Source organism: Bos grunniens, chromosome 20 (assembly GCF_055505025.1).
Source record: "Bos grunniens cultivar Pamir isolate PY7600 chromosome 20, Bosgru_T2T1.0, whole genome shotgun sequence".
Lineage (NCBI taxonomy): Eukaryota > Metazoa > Chordata > Mammalia > Artiodactyla > Bovidae > Bos > Bos grunniens.
The window spans coordinates 47821167-47836798 of NC_141184.1; the positions used below are offsets into that span (position 1 = coordinate 47821167).

Below are 15632 nucleotides of genomic sequence, written 5' to 3' on the forward strand. Positions count from 1 at the left end.
CAAAACAATTTCTGATATAGACTTGAATCCTCAGCTTTTTAAAAAACTCATATTTGAAAGTGAAAAAGTTGTCCCAAAATAGCAATTTTCTGTTTAATGTTCTCAATTTGTGTATCACAGTCTCATGGATTCACATTTACCCTTTAAAGTAGGAAAGGTCTAACCCTGAAAGAAATGTGAAACAAGTAAGTAACCACACCATCTCTAAAATAAAGTTATGTTTTCCAGTTATAAAACACCAAAGTCTTTAGCCACAAAGCAGAGAAAGAAAAAAAGAAAAAACCCACATCCTTTGTGTTTCATTATATATTACTATCAGTACCTGAAACTAAATAGTCTCCATATGTGAATAACAGGAGCCATGAATATTCCTTTTCCTTTCTCTTTTCCTCCTGCCATTTGTCTCCTTCTAATTCCTGGAGGTAAGACATATTTTCATATGCTTTTCAGTTTTGCTTATAAGAAAATTGAATTTTATATTGGTTTACTTTTTGTTCAATATTGTGTAAAAGTAAAAAAGAAATCACAACTTAATTTCTAATACTATTTATGTTACTTTTAGTCTTTGCTATTGAAATGGCATATTGCTTTTTAAAATGAAAACATGACCTATTGTGTTTACAGCAAAATATTAAAGCATAACTATATCTGGAGGGTCTCACAATTCAGGCCAGATCCACAGAGCAAAACTGGCTAGTGAAAAACCAACAAAGCCATTAAACTTGGGATGGATAGATTGTTTATCAACTGGAGAGCTTAGTTACCCTCTGCCTGGTGGCTCAGACAGTAAAGAATCCACCTGCGGTGCAGGAGACTGGGTTCAATCCCTGGGTTGGGAAAATCCCCAGAGAAGGAAATGGCAACCCACTCCAATATTCTCGCCTGGAGAATTCCATGGACAGAGGAGCCTGGTGAACTACAATCCATGGGGTTGCGAAGAGTCAGACACAACAGAGCGACTAACACAACTCATAACTCTCAGATAAATCTTAAAATTTTGGTTTTCAGAATGAATTATGTTTATTTCCAGTAGTGGGAATGGTAAAGAAAGCAATAAATCAATGTAAAATAATCCAATGAACTATATATAAATGTGTGTCAACATTTAATAAAACTTACAGTTAAGTATATTCTAAGTGTTTGACATACACTCTTCTTATGTATTATTGTTATCAGCCCAATTTACATACGAGGAAACTAAGGCACAAAGAGATTAAAACAACTTACTAAAGTCATCAGCTAGTAAGTAGTAGGTCTGGGATTTGAACCCAGAGTTCATGTTCTTAACCACACATTATGATATCTTATAGCTCAGTGATACCTTCAGAGCTGGGATTCTTCATGTGGGATCCATGAGCTCCTTCAAGGGCATGAATGGGCACTAAGAAGTCTGTGACTCTCCCAAAGTGAAAGAAAGAAAGTGAAGTTGCTCTGTTGTGTCCAACTCTTTGCGACCCCATGGACTGTAGCCTACCAGGCTCCTCCGTCCATGGGATTCCCCAGGCAAGAGTACTGGAGTGGGGTGCCATTTCCTTCTCCAGGGGATCTTCCCAACCCAGGTCTCCCACATTGCAGGCAGACGCTTTAACCTCTGAGCTACCAGGGCAGCCCGTGACTCTCCCAAAACTGTATGCAAATATTCACACACTTATCTGTGTCTGTACTTTATTCAGATTCTCAAATGGCTCTACATTTCAAAAATAACAAAGGTACTTCAGACAAACAGCTCTTCACAATGAATAGAGTATATTTTTTTTTTCATGATGAGGAACTGGATTAGAAGACTGCTTTACTATTTATTAGTTGTGTGAACTTGGGCAAGGTAATTGCTCTGTCTAAACTTTACGTTCCTTATCTCTGCATGGGAATAATAACACCCACCTTGCATTGCAGCAAACATCAGAACCAGAGTCTGAAACTTACCAGTGCCTGGTAAATCAGATGCTTTCACTATTATTGCTACTATAGTTGTTGCTCTTTCTTCAAATTTAATACAATTTACCAAACCATCATTCCCAACAATAAACTCATCATGGAACACTGAGATTTTTAAGGTCAATAACACAGTGTCCAACCCCAAACTGAGACAATGAAGCCTGTAGTAGGACATGAACCACTGAGGAATGGCAGGAAAAGGAGAATGAGGTTTCTCCCCCATCTGCTCTTACTGTATGATATTGGGTAAGTCTTTAATCTTTTTGCTTTTTGAGCGTTAATAAAAGAGATTCTATTGCCTGACAGTTTCTGCCTCCCAGGGATAGGAAGGAGATGGATACTAGGTTAAAGGTGATCTGAATTCTTGAGGAAGAGAAGTAGTGTTTATTTATTTTTTTTTTAATCCTACTACAAAAGAAATAAGTTGCCCATAAAATGTTTAGCAGTTTGTGGCTTAACAAAGAGAAGACAAAAGAAAAGTATAAGAGATTATTTCAAGTCCTATTGTCTCCTTGAATCTTTCCTAAACTCTCCAATTCAAGTGTAGTCATCCATTCCTCAAATCCTCTATCTTCTTATAATTATTATAAAGGTGAAGGAATGTCTGCTGGTGAAAGTTAAACTGGCAGAGGCTGAATGTAAAGTATAAGCATCAGATGGGCAGCATAGAGAGAAGTAGTGTTTAAATTCAAGATACTATTATCCGAAGCTATCATGGAAAATTGTAAAAATTCCGAACCACCTGGACCACTTTGATCTTCTCTCCCTGGACACAAAGTGCATGTCTAAGCACTCATTCTGGATCTGTTCATTACTATCAGAACTTTCTCAGGGGGACACATAACTTGGTAAGACAGGATTTCACTCTGGATCACTTTTACAGTTTTTCCAGTATCCTGCGAGGGAATTATAGGAGGAAATGAAGTGGCCCCTCACACAAGACGCTACATGGCTCTAATCAAAGGGCTGAAACTCTGTGCAGGGGCTTTAATCAAAGAAAACTGGGTGTTGACAGCCGCTCATTGTGACCTGTAAGTAATTCTGAGCTCCTCTCGCTCTCAGACAGTAGGGGGCGGGGGAGGGGGGGCAGAGGCTGTCAGATGACTCTGAAGTCCAAAACCAAAACTAGGTAGGGATGGAGAAGAAAGTGTGCAAGTACATTCAGTGTTATATGCTATTATTATGTTTATCTCTGTAAGCAAAGGCCAGATCCTGTAGAATAAAATTGAAGTGTAAGACTATTTTCTCATAGTATTTTTTTAACTATAAATAGCAATATTATTAACATTTTGAAAATCAAAATGGTGGAAAACAGCACTCCCAATCTTATCAACTTCACATAATCACTGTTACTATTTTGATATATTTTATTTCAGGCTTTTTTCACAAACGTATTTCACATAGTCGAGCAAGTAAAGTGTTCTCTATGATTACAAGTGATTTACTTACTGTGATCTAGTTAGTCTTATGCCATGTTGCTACATATTAGATTGAACCATACATTACTGATATTTAACTGCTTCACTTTCCAAAACAGTCATTTCCTATGGTTCAAACTAATTTTTCCCTAATTGTGATTTGAAAGTCAGAATAATGTTTATCACCTGGATATGCTGCTGTTTTCTTCATCAGTACTTGTTGTTGGTAACTGGAACCTACTATTTCCCTGCTCACTTTAGCATAAATTGCATGAATAAAAGAAAAGATTTAACTAGCCCCCCACATAGAAGATCCAAGGAGATCTGTGCTCTATTGTGTTAAATGAGAATTTATCAAGGGAACTTCAGCACAATGTACACTGTAAAGATCACCATTGGCTTGATTAATAGGCCCACTTAGTGCAAAGTCTGTCCAGCAAATCAAGAAAAGCTTGTACCCTTCTCTCCCAGATTAGCTATCATTAGGTTCACAAACTACACTTGGGGGCTAGCAGTTTATTTCCTTCTGTGTGTGTGTTTGGATTCAGTTCAGTTCAGTTCAGTCGCTCAGTCGTGTCTGACTCTTTGCGACCTCATGAATTGCAGCACACCAGGCCTCTCTGTCCATCACCAACTCCCAGAGTTCACCCAAACTCATGTCCATCAAGTTGGTGATGCCATCCAGCCATCTCATCCTCTGTCGTCCCCTTCTCCTCCTGCCCACAATCCTTCCCAGCATCAGAGTCTTTTCCAATGAGTCAACTCTTCGCATCAGGTGGCCAAAGTTATGGAGTTTCAACTTCAGCATCAGTCCTTCTAATGAACACCCAGGACTGATCTCCTTTAGGATGGACTGGTTGGATCTCCTTGCAGTCCAAGGGACTCTCGAGTCTTCTCCAACACCACAGTTCAAAAGCATCAATTCTTCGGCGCTCAGCTTTCTTCACAGTCCAACTCTCACATCCATACATGACCACTGGAAAAACCATAGCCTTGACTAGACAGACCTTTGTTGGCAAAGTAACGTCTCTGCTTTTGAATATTCTATCTAGGTTGGTCATAACTTTCCTTCCAAGGAGGAAGTGTCTTTTAATTTCATGGCTGCAATCACCATCTGCAGTGATTTTGGAGCCCAAGAAAATAAAGTCTGACACTGTTTCCACTGTTTCCCCATCTATTTCCCATGAAGTGATGGGACCAAATGCCATGAACTTCGTTTTCTGAATGTTGAGCTCTAAGCCAACTTTTTCACTCCCCACTTTCACTTTCATCAAGAGGCTTTTTAGTTCCTCTTCACTTTCTGCCATAAGGGTGGTGTCATCTGCATATCTGAGGTTATTGATATTTCTCCCGGCAATCTTGATTCCAGCTTGTGCTTCTTCCAGTCCAGCATTTCTCATGATGTACTCTGCATGTAAGTTAAATAAGCAGGGTGACAATATACAGCCTTGACGTACTCCTTTTCCTATTTGGAACCAGTCTGTTGTTCCATGTCCAGTTCTAACTGTTGCTTCCTGACCTTCATACAGGTTTCTCAAGAGGCAGGTCAGGTGGTCTGGTATTCCCATCTCTTTCAGAAGTTTCCACAGTTTATTGTGATCCACACAGTCAAAGGCTTTGGCATAGTCAATAAAACAGAAATAGATGTTTTTCTGGAACTCTCTTGCTTTTTCCATGATCCAGTGGATGTTGGCAATTTGATCTGTGGTTCCTCTGCCTTTTCTAAAACCAGCTTGAAGTTTTGTTTTTTGCTTTAGTTCTTTATTTGGCTGCATGGCATCTTTGCTGCATCAAAGAGTATCTTTCATTGTGGCACGCAGACTCTCTAGTTGTGGCATATGGTCTCAGTAGTTGCAATGCACAGGCTTAATTGCTCTGAGGCACGTGGGATCTTAGTTTCCCAACTAGGGATCGAACCTGCATCTCCTGCACTGTAAGAGAGATTCTTTTTTTTTTTTTTTGCAAGAGAGATTCTTAACCACTGGACAACTAGGGAAGTCCCCTAGATTCAGCTTTAAAATTTCACTATTATGTCAAGATTCATTTCTTCAGTTCTACATATTCAGTTCTAGGCTCTTTTCCATCTTTGTCATCTTTGTGAGGACAAGCAAGTTATACTATCTCCCCCAAAGAAATAAACCCGCTACTTCTGCTCTCATTCTTTGGTTTAGTCTCTAGTCCTTGGGTTGAGTTTCTTCCACTAAGTGTTGATTCCACAAATCCAAGGCAGATGGAGAAACTGGCAGCTCTTCTTTCTTCAGCAGCCCATGTGGTCAGCACCCAAGCACACCTCTCCAGGCCTTGCCAACCCAGTGCTCCTGCTGCTGCCAAAAGGCCTGGGATTCCCCTCCTGTTGCTTCTTCCCTGAAAAGACCTGAAGTTGAAGCATCTAAGATAACACATGTCATAGGAGTTTTAGGTAAAACACCTAAAGAAAAAAGCCTCATAAATGCCCCCTAACTTGCTGTGCTTATTTATATATAGAAAACCATGTAAAAGAACTGATCGGATTAATAAATTAAATTCATACTTAATTTCATCTGTTCTGTCACATAAATTATATCATCCTTGCTTTTTCCAGGAAGGGCAATCCTCAAGTTATTCTTGGGGCCCACTCTACATCCCATAAAGAAAAACTTGACCAAGTATTTTCCATTAAAAAGGCAATTCCCTACCCATGCTTTGATCCACAGACTTTTGAAGGGGATCTTCAACTACTTCAGGTAAACATGTTTTTTTTTTCAATAACTATTTTGAAATTGCAAAATTTTGAAATTTGGTCAGTTTAACCTGAAACCAGTTTTACACACTGGCCTCATAGCCAAGACTGGCTAATGCCAGGATGTAGGTATAAGAAGCACAGCGGGGACCCAACATAATTACACAAATGTTCACCTTCTTGGAAGTCAGTTCAATTTAAAAAATATTGACAAAAGTCCTACTGTGGTAAGACCCGTCAATCCAAAGTGATAATGCCACCAGCAACTCAGTTACAGTCAAACCAAGTTGCACTTGTTGACTCTTGCTCAGCAAGGGCGACTGTACACCATTAGGAATCATGGAGTGGCTTGTAAGAGTGTTAGATGGGACTTATCCCAGGATTTGGGCTCATGTCAGATGAGGAGTATTCTAGGAAGTAGGAGTTTGCTCTGAACTGACTATTGTCAGGAAGTGGGGTAATTCTATGATGGAGCACCTCAGTGAATCTTACTTACCTAGGAGGCTAAATCTGTGATTGATAAGAAGCAGCGGCCACTCATTTTAGCCATAGGGGGCATTTGGTCATTTTTGTGGCAGGCAAAATGACCTTACTTTTGCCTGTACTCAAACATGACCACAAAGTGGCCTGGAGCCTTGCTCCTTTCTTTAGGCTCACCTTGTCTGATATTAAAAGCAAAAGTATTAGTTGCTTAGTCGTGTCCAATTCTTGTGATTCTTGTGACCCTGTGGAGTGTAGCCCACCAGGCTTGTCTGTCCATGGAATTCTCCAGGCAAGAATCCTGGAGTGGGTTGCCATTCCCTTCTCCAAGGGATCTTCCCGACCCAGGGATCAAACCCAGGTCTCTTGCATTGCAGGCAGATTCTTTACTGTCTGAGCCACCAGGGAAGTCCTATCTGATATTGGTGGTCTATAAAAGTGTTCATGATCAGTAGGAAAAGTTGTGGCCCATCTGTAAGTGCCAGTAAGATTTTCTCTCTTCATAAGATAAACAGGTGCTGTTCTCAAAGTGTTCACAGTTTCTAGTGAGAGAGACAGACAAATACATCAACAGTTCTGATCTGGCTGTGATGTATTTGTCTTAGTGATGTATTTGTCATCAGTGATGGAGATCACTAAGAAGGGGGCTCTGAGGGAACACGGGCCGTGTCCAGGCAGTCAAGGAAGCTTTCTTAAAGAAGGTACAGGAGTCAGGAGGCAAAAAAGAGGAAAGGGCCTTCCAGGCAGGAAGTATAAGAGGAGTCTTTAATGGAAAATGCATTTGGAGGAAGAGGGAAGAAAGGGAAGTTATCATGAAATTTAAGGAGGGAACCCAGACATCGTAATGGGAAGAAGTTTGAACTTTATGGGGAAGGAAATGGGAAAGTATTTTAAGCAGGGCAGTGACATGATCAGACTTGTTATTAGGAGGATTACCTGACTGCTATGCAGAAAGTATGATAGAAGAGGCAGAATTGGGCAGAGTGTGCAATTCACACTCTTCCTAAGAGGGTTGAGGAGAAATTTCCCCAGCAAGACTTAAGAGGAAGCTCAAGGAATCCACACGTTCCCATATTAGGAGTAAAGAGAGGACCTAGAGCTTTGTATGCTTATGGCAAACTCCCCACACTCCCTGCCCCCCGTACTTATCAGTAACCCTCACACTTTCTGCCTTGAGACTCTGGGCCCTGCCTCTCTCTCACCGTCTCCTCTCCTCCCCGATACTCTAATTCCCTCCCGTCCTGCTTCCTGCACGGGGCAATGTAACTCCCTCTCCTGCCCAGTAGAGGGCGCTACCTGGCCTGCTGCCCTCCTGCCTTTTTCTCCACCTCAGGGCACTTCTGATGTATTAAACACTTTAGATTGTTTGTCTGTCTCCCTCAGTGCGATGTCAACTTCAAAGAACAGATATTTTTATCTTTTTATTTCTCCCCTATACCAGGGAGTATAGTGCCTAGTACACAGTAGACCTTCCATAAACATTTCTGAATAATTTTGGATAAGGAATGGAGTTAAGCCAGACAGTGGCAAACCCATCAAGGGAAAAGATTCTGAACTCAGGTTTCAAGAAAGTGGTAGCAGTGGTCAAGTCTCCTTTAGGACTTAAATATCTTTACAAGAGTGTGCGGTGAGTAAGGGGTGCGAAGAAGAGTCAGGAAACCCCCTCTCGCCTCTGACACTGTGGCCAGAAAGGTGAGGTTGCTGGAGAAATCTTAAAGAGGGTGTCAGGACCTCCCCATGGTTAACCTTCCAGTGTGAAAACCTACTGATGTGCCCATCGCTGGTCTGTGTGCCTGACCCCAGGAGTGCTGTCTACAAGTATATGCATCCTGACTCCAATGCTGATCCATTCATTCAGACCTGAAGTCCTTTCTGGGGGTTCTGCTGCCTCCTTGTCAATCCAACCAGATAACAAGTGTGAAGACTTGCGAGAGTGTGAGCAGGACAGAAAGACAGGTGTTGCACATGGGCATTTGAAGTTCTGTGGAAAGAGTTTAAGCGGTGGCCATTTCTTTTTCTAAATTCTAATGGGGCGGCGCGGGGGCACATCATCGACTCAGAGGGGGCACTGAGGAAGTGGGGACTGTCTAATGTCAGGAAGTGGGGCCTGAAAGCAATGCAATGATAGGAGTGTGGCAGTGGCCTCTGCTGCTGTGCTCCTGTGTTTTTAGAAGGTCTGCAATACTAGGACTCCCTACAGCTTGAGGCAAGAAGGAAAGAACTAGAATTATCTTCCTCTACTCTCTTCTCAACTTCTATCACACTCCCGACTCTCCTGACCTTGATTTTCAGAAGAAAAAGAGAGAAAGCAAGGTAGTGAGGCAAGAAGAGGGCTTGGCGAATGAAAGAAAAGGGCAAAGTGTGCATGAGCCCTCGAAGGCAGCGCAAGTAGTTTGCACTTGCTCAGAAGAGGGGAAGCCACGTTTCCACTGAAGTGGAAAATGACACTGACCCCTTTCCCACCCTGCCCCACTGCACCTGGAGCTCTGGTTTCCTTTCATTGGTCTTAATATCAGTCAGTTCACAAACTTAAGATCACCTGAATAAAATAATGATTGAGCTCTCCAACACACAGCTTTTCAGCCACAGAACTGTCAGCCACCACCAATAAAATTTCATCATTGATGGGTCAACTGAAGTTTACTAGACTATCCTAGCAAAACATGCCTGAAAAGGTGTGCTGTGACTTTAAAAAACCAATAACTGATAGTCAATTCGGTTGGAACATGTTTTGATTTATATTCTTCATAAGAACATGCTAAATAAGCAAGTTATCTATTTAAGTCAGAGCTGTTTTCTGGGTTTGGTTATTGTTGTCCTGGCCTTAAACTGCATCTTCTGTCTCTTTTCTAGCTGGAAGGTAAAGCAACTATGACCAAAGCTGTAGGAATACTTCAGCTACCAAGAACAGAAGACGATGTCAAACCCCACACCAAGTGTCATGTGGCAGGATGGGGAAGCACCAAAAAAGACGCATGTCAAATGTCTAATGCCTTGAGAGAAGCCAACGTTACAGTGATAGATAGGAAAATATGCAATGATGCCCAGCACTATAATTTTAATCCAGTTATTGATCTCAGTATGATCTGTGCTGGTGGTAGAAAAGGTGAAGATGATTCATGTGAAGTAAGTAAATTAAAATTTTAACCATTTTGGGCAATGGGAAATCAGGTTAAATAGCATGCCTAAGAAGAACAAGGTGGACTGTTGTTAGTGAAACCTACCATCCAGGGAAACTCCTCTCATTACCAGTGATCAGGATCGCACTTAACCACCACTTATGGTGCTATGGGCTTCCCTGGTGGCTCAGATGGTAAAGAATCCGCCTGCAGTGCAGGAGACCTGGGTTTGATCCCTAGATTAGGAAGATCCCCTGAGGGAGGGCATGACAACCCACTCCAGTATTCTTGCCTGGAGAATCCCCATGGACAGAGGAGCCTGGCAGGCTACAGTCCATGGGGTTGCAAAGAGTTAGACACAATTAAGCAACTAAGCACAGCACAGCACATGGATTCTGTCCCGCTGATCATGACAGCTGGCATTTATCAGATGCCAAGAACTATACTAAGTTGTATACTCTATGCCAGTTGATCCTTAAATAGCCCCATGGGATAGACACTATTATTATCAATCCTATTATATAGATGGGGCTTCCCTGGTGGCTCAGTGGTAAAGAATCCTCCTGCCTTGGGTCAGGAAGATTCCCTGGAGGAGGGCAAGGCAACTCATTCTACTATCTTTGCCTGGGAAATCCCATGGACAGAGGAGCCTGACAAGCTACAGCCTATGGGATCGAAAAAATGTCAGACGCGACTTAGCGACTAAACAACAAATTTTACAGGTGGGGAAATTAAGACATAGAAAGTTACTTAACTTCCCAAGTTAGATAATGGCAGTCAGTAGGGGGGACCTGGACTTGAACCCAGGCCACCTGATGACTCCCAACTCTTGCGTTGTTCTGCCTCTCCATGTGCCAAGAATGGGCTTAAGTAGGGTTCGGCCTTATTTAGAACTCATGTTCCGGAAGTGGTTTGCAGGGTCAGAGAGAATATGAAATGAGAACTGATGAACCCTGGAAAAGAGCCCTAAAATTTGTTTGAACTCTCACAAGTACTCCTTGGTCTGAGATGGCTTACCCTGTGTCCTTCTTCAAAGCAGGATATAATTCAAATCCCATCTCATGCCTCAGGCAGTCCCAACATCCAGTCTCTTCCCCTAACATCTACTGACCAAGAAAAGGGGATACAGGGTGACTGAGGGAGACAGTTATTTTCACTGTTAAAGGCTTCCTTTGCTACTCTGCCTTTGTTTTACCGATGAAAATAAATTTTGCACATCTCCAGAATTGTCTTTTGCAAAAGGGAAATGATTGGAAAATATTAACAGATCTGTGTAATTGATGCTGAGGGCAGACAATTAATAAAAGAGATATAAATTAGCCTTTAAGGAAAGAGAGAAAATGTGTGAGTGAATGAGTGAATATTCATGACTAAAAGGGTGATTAAATATCCTTGGAAAGCACTCCTGTCTAAATCATGTAACTTTCTGTTTCAGGGGGATTCTGGAAGTCCTCTGATATGTGATAATGTTTTCAGAGGTGTCACTTCCTTTGGCAAGTGTGGTAATCCCCAGAAGCCTGGCATCTACATCCTCCTTACCAAAAAACACCTCAACTGGATAAAGAAAACCATTGCAGGAGCCATATAACATTTCTACTTCAAAGTAGAAAATCGAAGTAACCAAGTGAAAGGGTCTTAAACTTGACCTATCCGAAGAAGCATCTTGCAGCCCTCTGAACTTCACATACAAAATGCCGCCTGTCTAAAATAAATTCAGCAATTAAAGAAATGACCTCCTGCTGTCACTCTTCCCCGATCAGCAAAGACTGAGTCATCACATGTTCTCTATCCATGGTGAGAGACGTCCCCTGAGAAAAAGTTCTCCAATTCCGTGACTTTTTGTTCTATTCAGAATTTGGACTCTCACTTTCGAGTTCATTCTTAAAAGGAAGTCAATCTCGAGAAAGTTAGAATATTCTCCTTTCTTCCAAATGAAGATCCAAAATATTTCTGCTCTTAGAAATTCAGAGCCTGATATTGTATTCAGTGTGAGAGTAAAGACAGAGATAAGGAGGGATTATTCACTTCTTACTATATGCTTCTGCATTGCTTAACTTCTTACCAAAATTCTAATTATGAATACAGTGGGAAAGACTCAGTGTGTGTTTTAGATAGTGGGAAAATTTAGAATTTGAGGTTAGACATAATTCAGGGAAACTGCATCATTTATTAATTACAAGTAGACTAAAATTACATAGATGAGTAGGCTGCAGTCCAGCCAGTACTTTGGTATGTATTTTGCTTTAGCTAGACAATTTATATTTGCAAGCACTAAGCTTAGTTCTATGTTAGTCTTGATAGACTGTGCTATATAATAAATAAAGATGGCTTTTTTATTGCCTACCATTTATAATCACATCTTTTTGTTGCCCTGTTTCTCCAAAGAGCTAATTTATAAATGCTCATTCTGTAATAATTCTGGGTGACTTATCCAATTTAATTCCTCACACATTTCCTGAGGGCCCACCATGTGCCAGGCATTCTGTCCAGATTTATAAATATTAAGACGTGACCACCGCTTTCAACATGTTTGAAGCCTAGTAGGAAGCAAGGAGAAATCCATAAGAATGAGGACATCTGCTTTGGGTTCTAAAGAACACGTAACAGAGTAAGGCTATCTACTGTGTTGAGAAGTGATGGGGGAAAGATAAGCAATATTTCACACTCCCAGAAGCCATCCCAATTATCTCTCAGAGTCTACCTCCTGAGATTTGCGTTATGTTTAGACAGACCAATACAAATGTTGGATTCCCGACTAGAATGCCACAGACATCATAGCAGTCTGGTGGGAAGATCACTGGTCTACAGGTCGGACACCGGCTCCATCACCAGACAGTGTAAGACTTTGAGCAGAGTCTCTGCCTCCATTTTCACATCTATAAACTGAAAATCTGTGGAGGGACTTCACTGGTGGCTCAGTGGCAAAGAATTCAAGCTCCCAATGCAGGGAGCCCAGGTTTGATTCCTTGTCAGGGAACTAGATCCCACATGCTGCAACTAAGACTCGGCATAGCCAAATAAAGAAAGAAACAGACATTTCTGTGTATCCAATGAGAAAATTCCAAATACCTACAAGACACTCGGTCCTAAGCAACCTCCCCACTGGTGACACTGAGACAACTTGTACAAAAGTGAACCGTACTGTCCTTAGCAGAAACCCAACTATAGAAGCAATTCATCTGCAGCGCTGATCGGTGGAATAAACAGAGCAACGAACCTGGGCCAGAGGCCCTAACTCCACTCTGCCTCTAACTCACTGCAGGACTCTGAAGAAATCATTCAAGCTCTCTGGCCCCCAGGGTCCTCAATTTGTCATGAGCAGAGTGGCCGATAATCACCCAGATCCAAAAATGTGTAAATAAACTATCCTCTAACGGAGGCCTTTGCACAAACATTAAGAACAATGAACTTACCACAGTGTACAAGGCCCTGCACAAGCTGGCGTCTCTGTACTCACTTCACTCTGGCTATGCCAAGATTCTTTCCTCAGTCACACACACACACACACCAGGATCTGTGCCCTCACACACACTCTCACATATGTCCCCACCCCCACAGGCACTCACACTCACACCCACTCCCCACTGGGTTTTCTCAGGTTGGCTTTAATGTTGGTTGCTCATCCTCTCAGAGTCAGACCCTCTCTTAGTATTCTCCACTTCAGAACCCAGTTTTGTTCCTTTCAGTTCAGTTTAGTCCCTCAGTCGTGTCTGACTCTTTGCGACCTCATGAACTGCAGCACGCCAGGCCTCCTTGTCCATCACGAACACAACAATTTAAAATAATTTCATATGTTTATAAAGTTCTTTCTTAGTAGACTATGCTCCATAAGGCAAAGATTAAATATTTATTCACCTTTATGTCTTATCTCCAGCATTTAGCACTGTGTCTGGCACCTCAGAGGTGTTCAGTTAATATTTATGTAGTGCATTAATTAATATGATTCCAGGCCTTGTCCTCAACAGCTGATTCACTTCTCTATGACCATGGAAAGAGGACAGCAAATTCAAATATAAATGCGTATAATAGCATGCATTGCTCTTTTGGAAAATATTAATTCATTGAGTTATGTAGATTTTCCAAGTTCTGACACATTCATTGCACAATATTTTTAAAAAACATTTGTTAATATCACTACCATCTGATTGGGCAAGTCCTTAAGTGTTGGGAAGATGTCAAGCTTGTGAGAGCAGATACAAGTGTTTCTAAAATTCTAATTTTATCGTTAGCAACAAACATTGTCAGTTGTTTTCTCTAAAGTGACAGTTTCACTTCATTCATATTTGAGAAATTGTCATTAAATATCGAAGTCTGAATAATCATATTTTGTCTGTCAGCATTCTTTTTTTCTTAACTTGACTGCAGTATAGTTGATTTACAATGTTGTATTAGCTTCTTCTTGTTTAGTCACTCAGTCATGTCTGACTCTGCGACCCCATGGACTGCAGCATGCCAGGCTTCCCCGTCCTTCACTATCTCCCAGAGTTTGCTCACGCTCACGTCCATTGAGTCAGTGATGCCATCCAACCATCTCATCCTCTGTCGCCACTACTGCATAGCAAAGATGAATCAGCATTCTTTCAGATAAAAAAAGTATTCCATGAAGGAGATAGACCAATTAGCAACTCAAACAATTACACTAGTGTTTTTCATCAAAGCAACCATAGTACTTTAATGTGCAACCAACATGCTTCATACATACATTGCACACTTCCCACATCACAGAGAATATTAAGAAGACATTTACTACAGGGTAAAGTGTCAATTTTTTTTAAATTTTGCTGTTTCTGCTGTCTCATCAAAGACATTCTTCATTGAAACTGTTTTTTTCTTCTGAGAGTGTCTGACAATGAATAGAATGACTATTGGTACAGTCTGATGCTACTGCATTGATTTGTGCTAAGACACCAGCAGTTTTCCCCATCATTGCCTTTGTGACATTAGTGAAAATGTTAACACACAGGTATAGAAACAAGAACATCTTAGCATTATTATGAAAATTAATTTAATCTCACAGACCCCTGAAAAAGTTTCAAGAACATCCAGGGGTCCACCAACCACACTTTGAGAACTACTGGCTTACAATATTGCAAAGGCTCACTCATAACTGGAATAAATTAAACGTTTTCCCAAGAGTATAAACAGGTAGCCTTAATTTACAATTTTTTTAATTTATACTTATGGGACTCCCCGGGTGGCACATGAAAAGAAACTCAACATTAGTCACTAGTCATTACAGAAATGCAAATCAAGACCACAATTAGAAACTTCTTCACACTCACTAGAATAGCAATTGTAAAAAATAATACTAATAGCAAATATTGACAATAGTTTAGAAACCTGGAATCTTCATACATTGTTAACGCAATATAAAATGATTCAGCCACTTTAAAAAATAGAAGTTCTTCAAGATGCTAAACACAGCTAAAATATGACATAGTCATCCCACTCTTAGGTTTATGCCCCATCCCCAAAATGAAAACATATGTCCTCACAAAAACTTGTACATAAATGCTCACAGCAGCATTGTTCATAATAGGTAAAAAGTAGAAACAACAAAAAGTGTATCAGCTGCTGAGTTGGCAAATAAAATATATTTCCATGTGATGGAACATTATTTGACAACAAAAAGGAATAAAAAGCATCATGCTAAGTGAAAGAAGTCAATCACAGAAGACCACATATTGTGCATTTCCATTTATATGAAATGTCCAAAATAGGCAAGTCTAAGAAGCCAGAAATTAGATTAGAGGTTGTCCAGGGCAGGGGAGTCAGGGAAAGGAGGGTAATGCAGAGTGACTGCTAATGGCTATGAGACTTTCTTGGGGAATGATAAGCATTCTAGAATCAGATTATGGTGATGGTTGCACAACTCAAAATAGCTTAAAAGCCAGTGAATGATACACTTCAAAGTGAACTTGATAGTATGTAAATTATATCTCAAAAGCTGTTAAAAATCAT

At 40.9% G+C, this 15632-nt stretch overlaps 1 protein-coding gene across 1 annotated transcript; it reads left to right on the forward strand.

Annotated features, from left to right (window-relative positions):
* Positions 1-303: 303 nt before the first annotated feature.
* On the forward strand, positions 304-11400 carry LOC147350356 (granzyme A). Its single transcript, XM_086361699.1, has 5 exons — positions 304-422; positions 2819-2966; positions 5935-6076; positions 9406-9678; positions 11107-11400. The coding sequence occupies exons 1-5, from the start codon at positions 362-364 to the stop codon at positions 11257-11259; spliced, it is 777 nt and encodes a 258-aa protein (XP_086217825.1). The 5' UTR covers positions 304-361; the 3' UTR covers positions 11260-11400.
* Positions 11401-15632: the final 4232 nt, after the last annotated feature.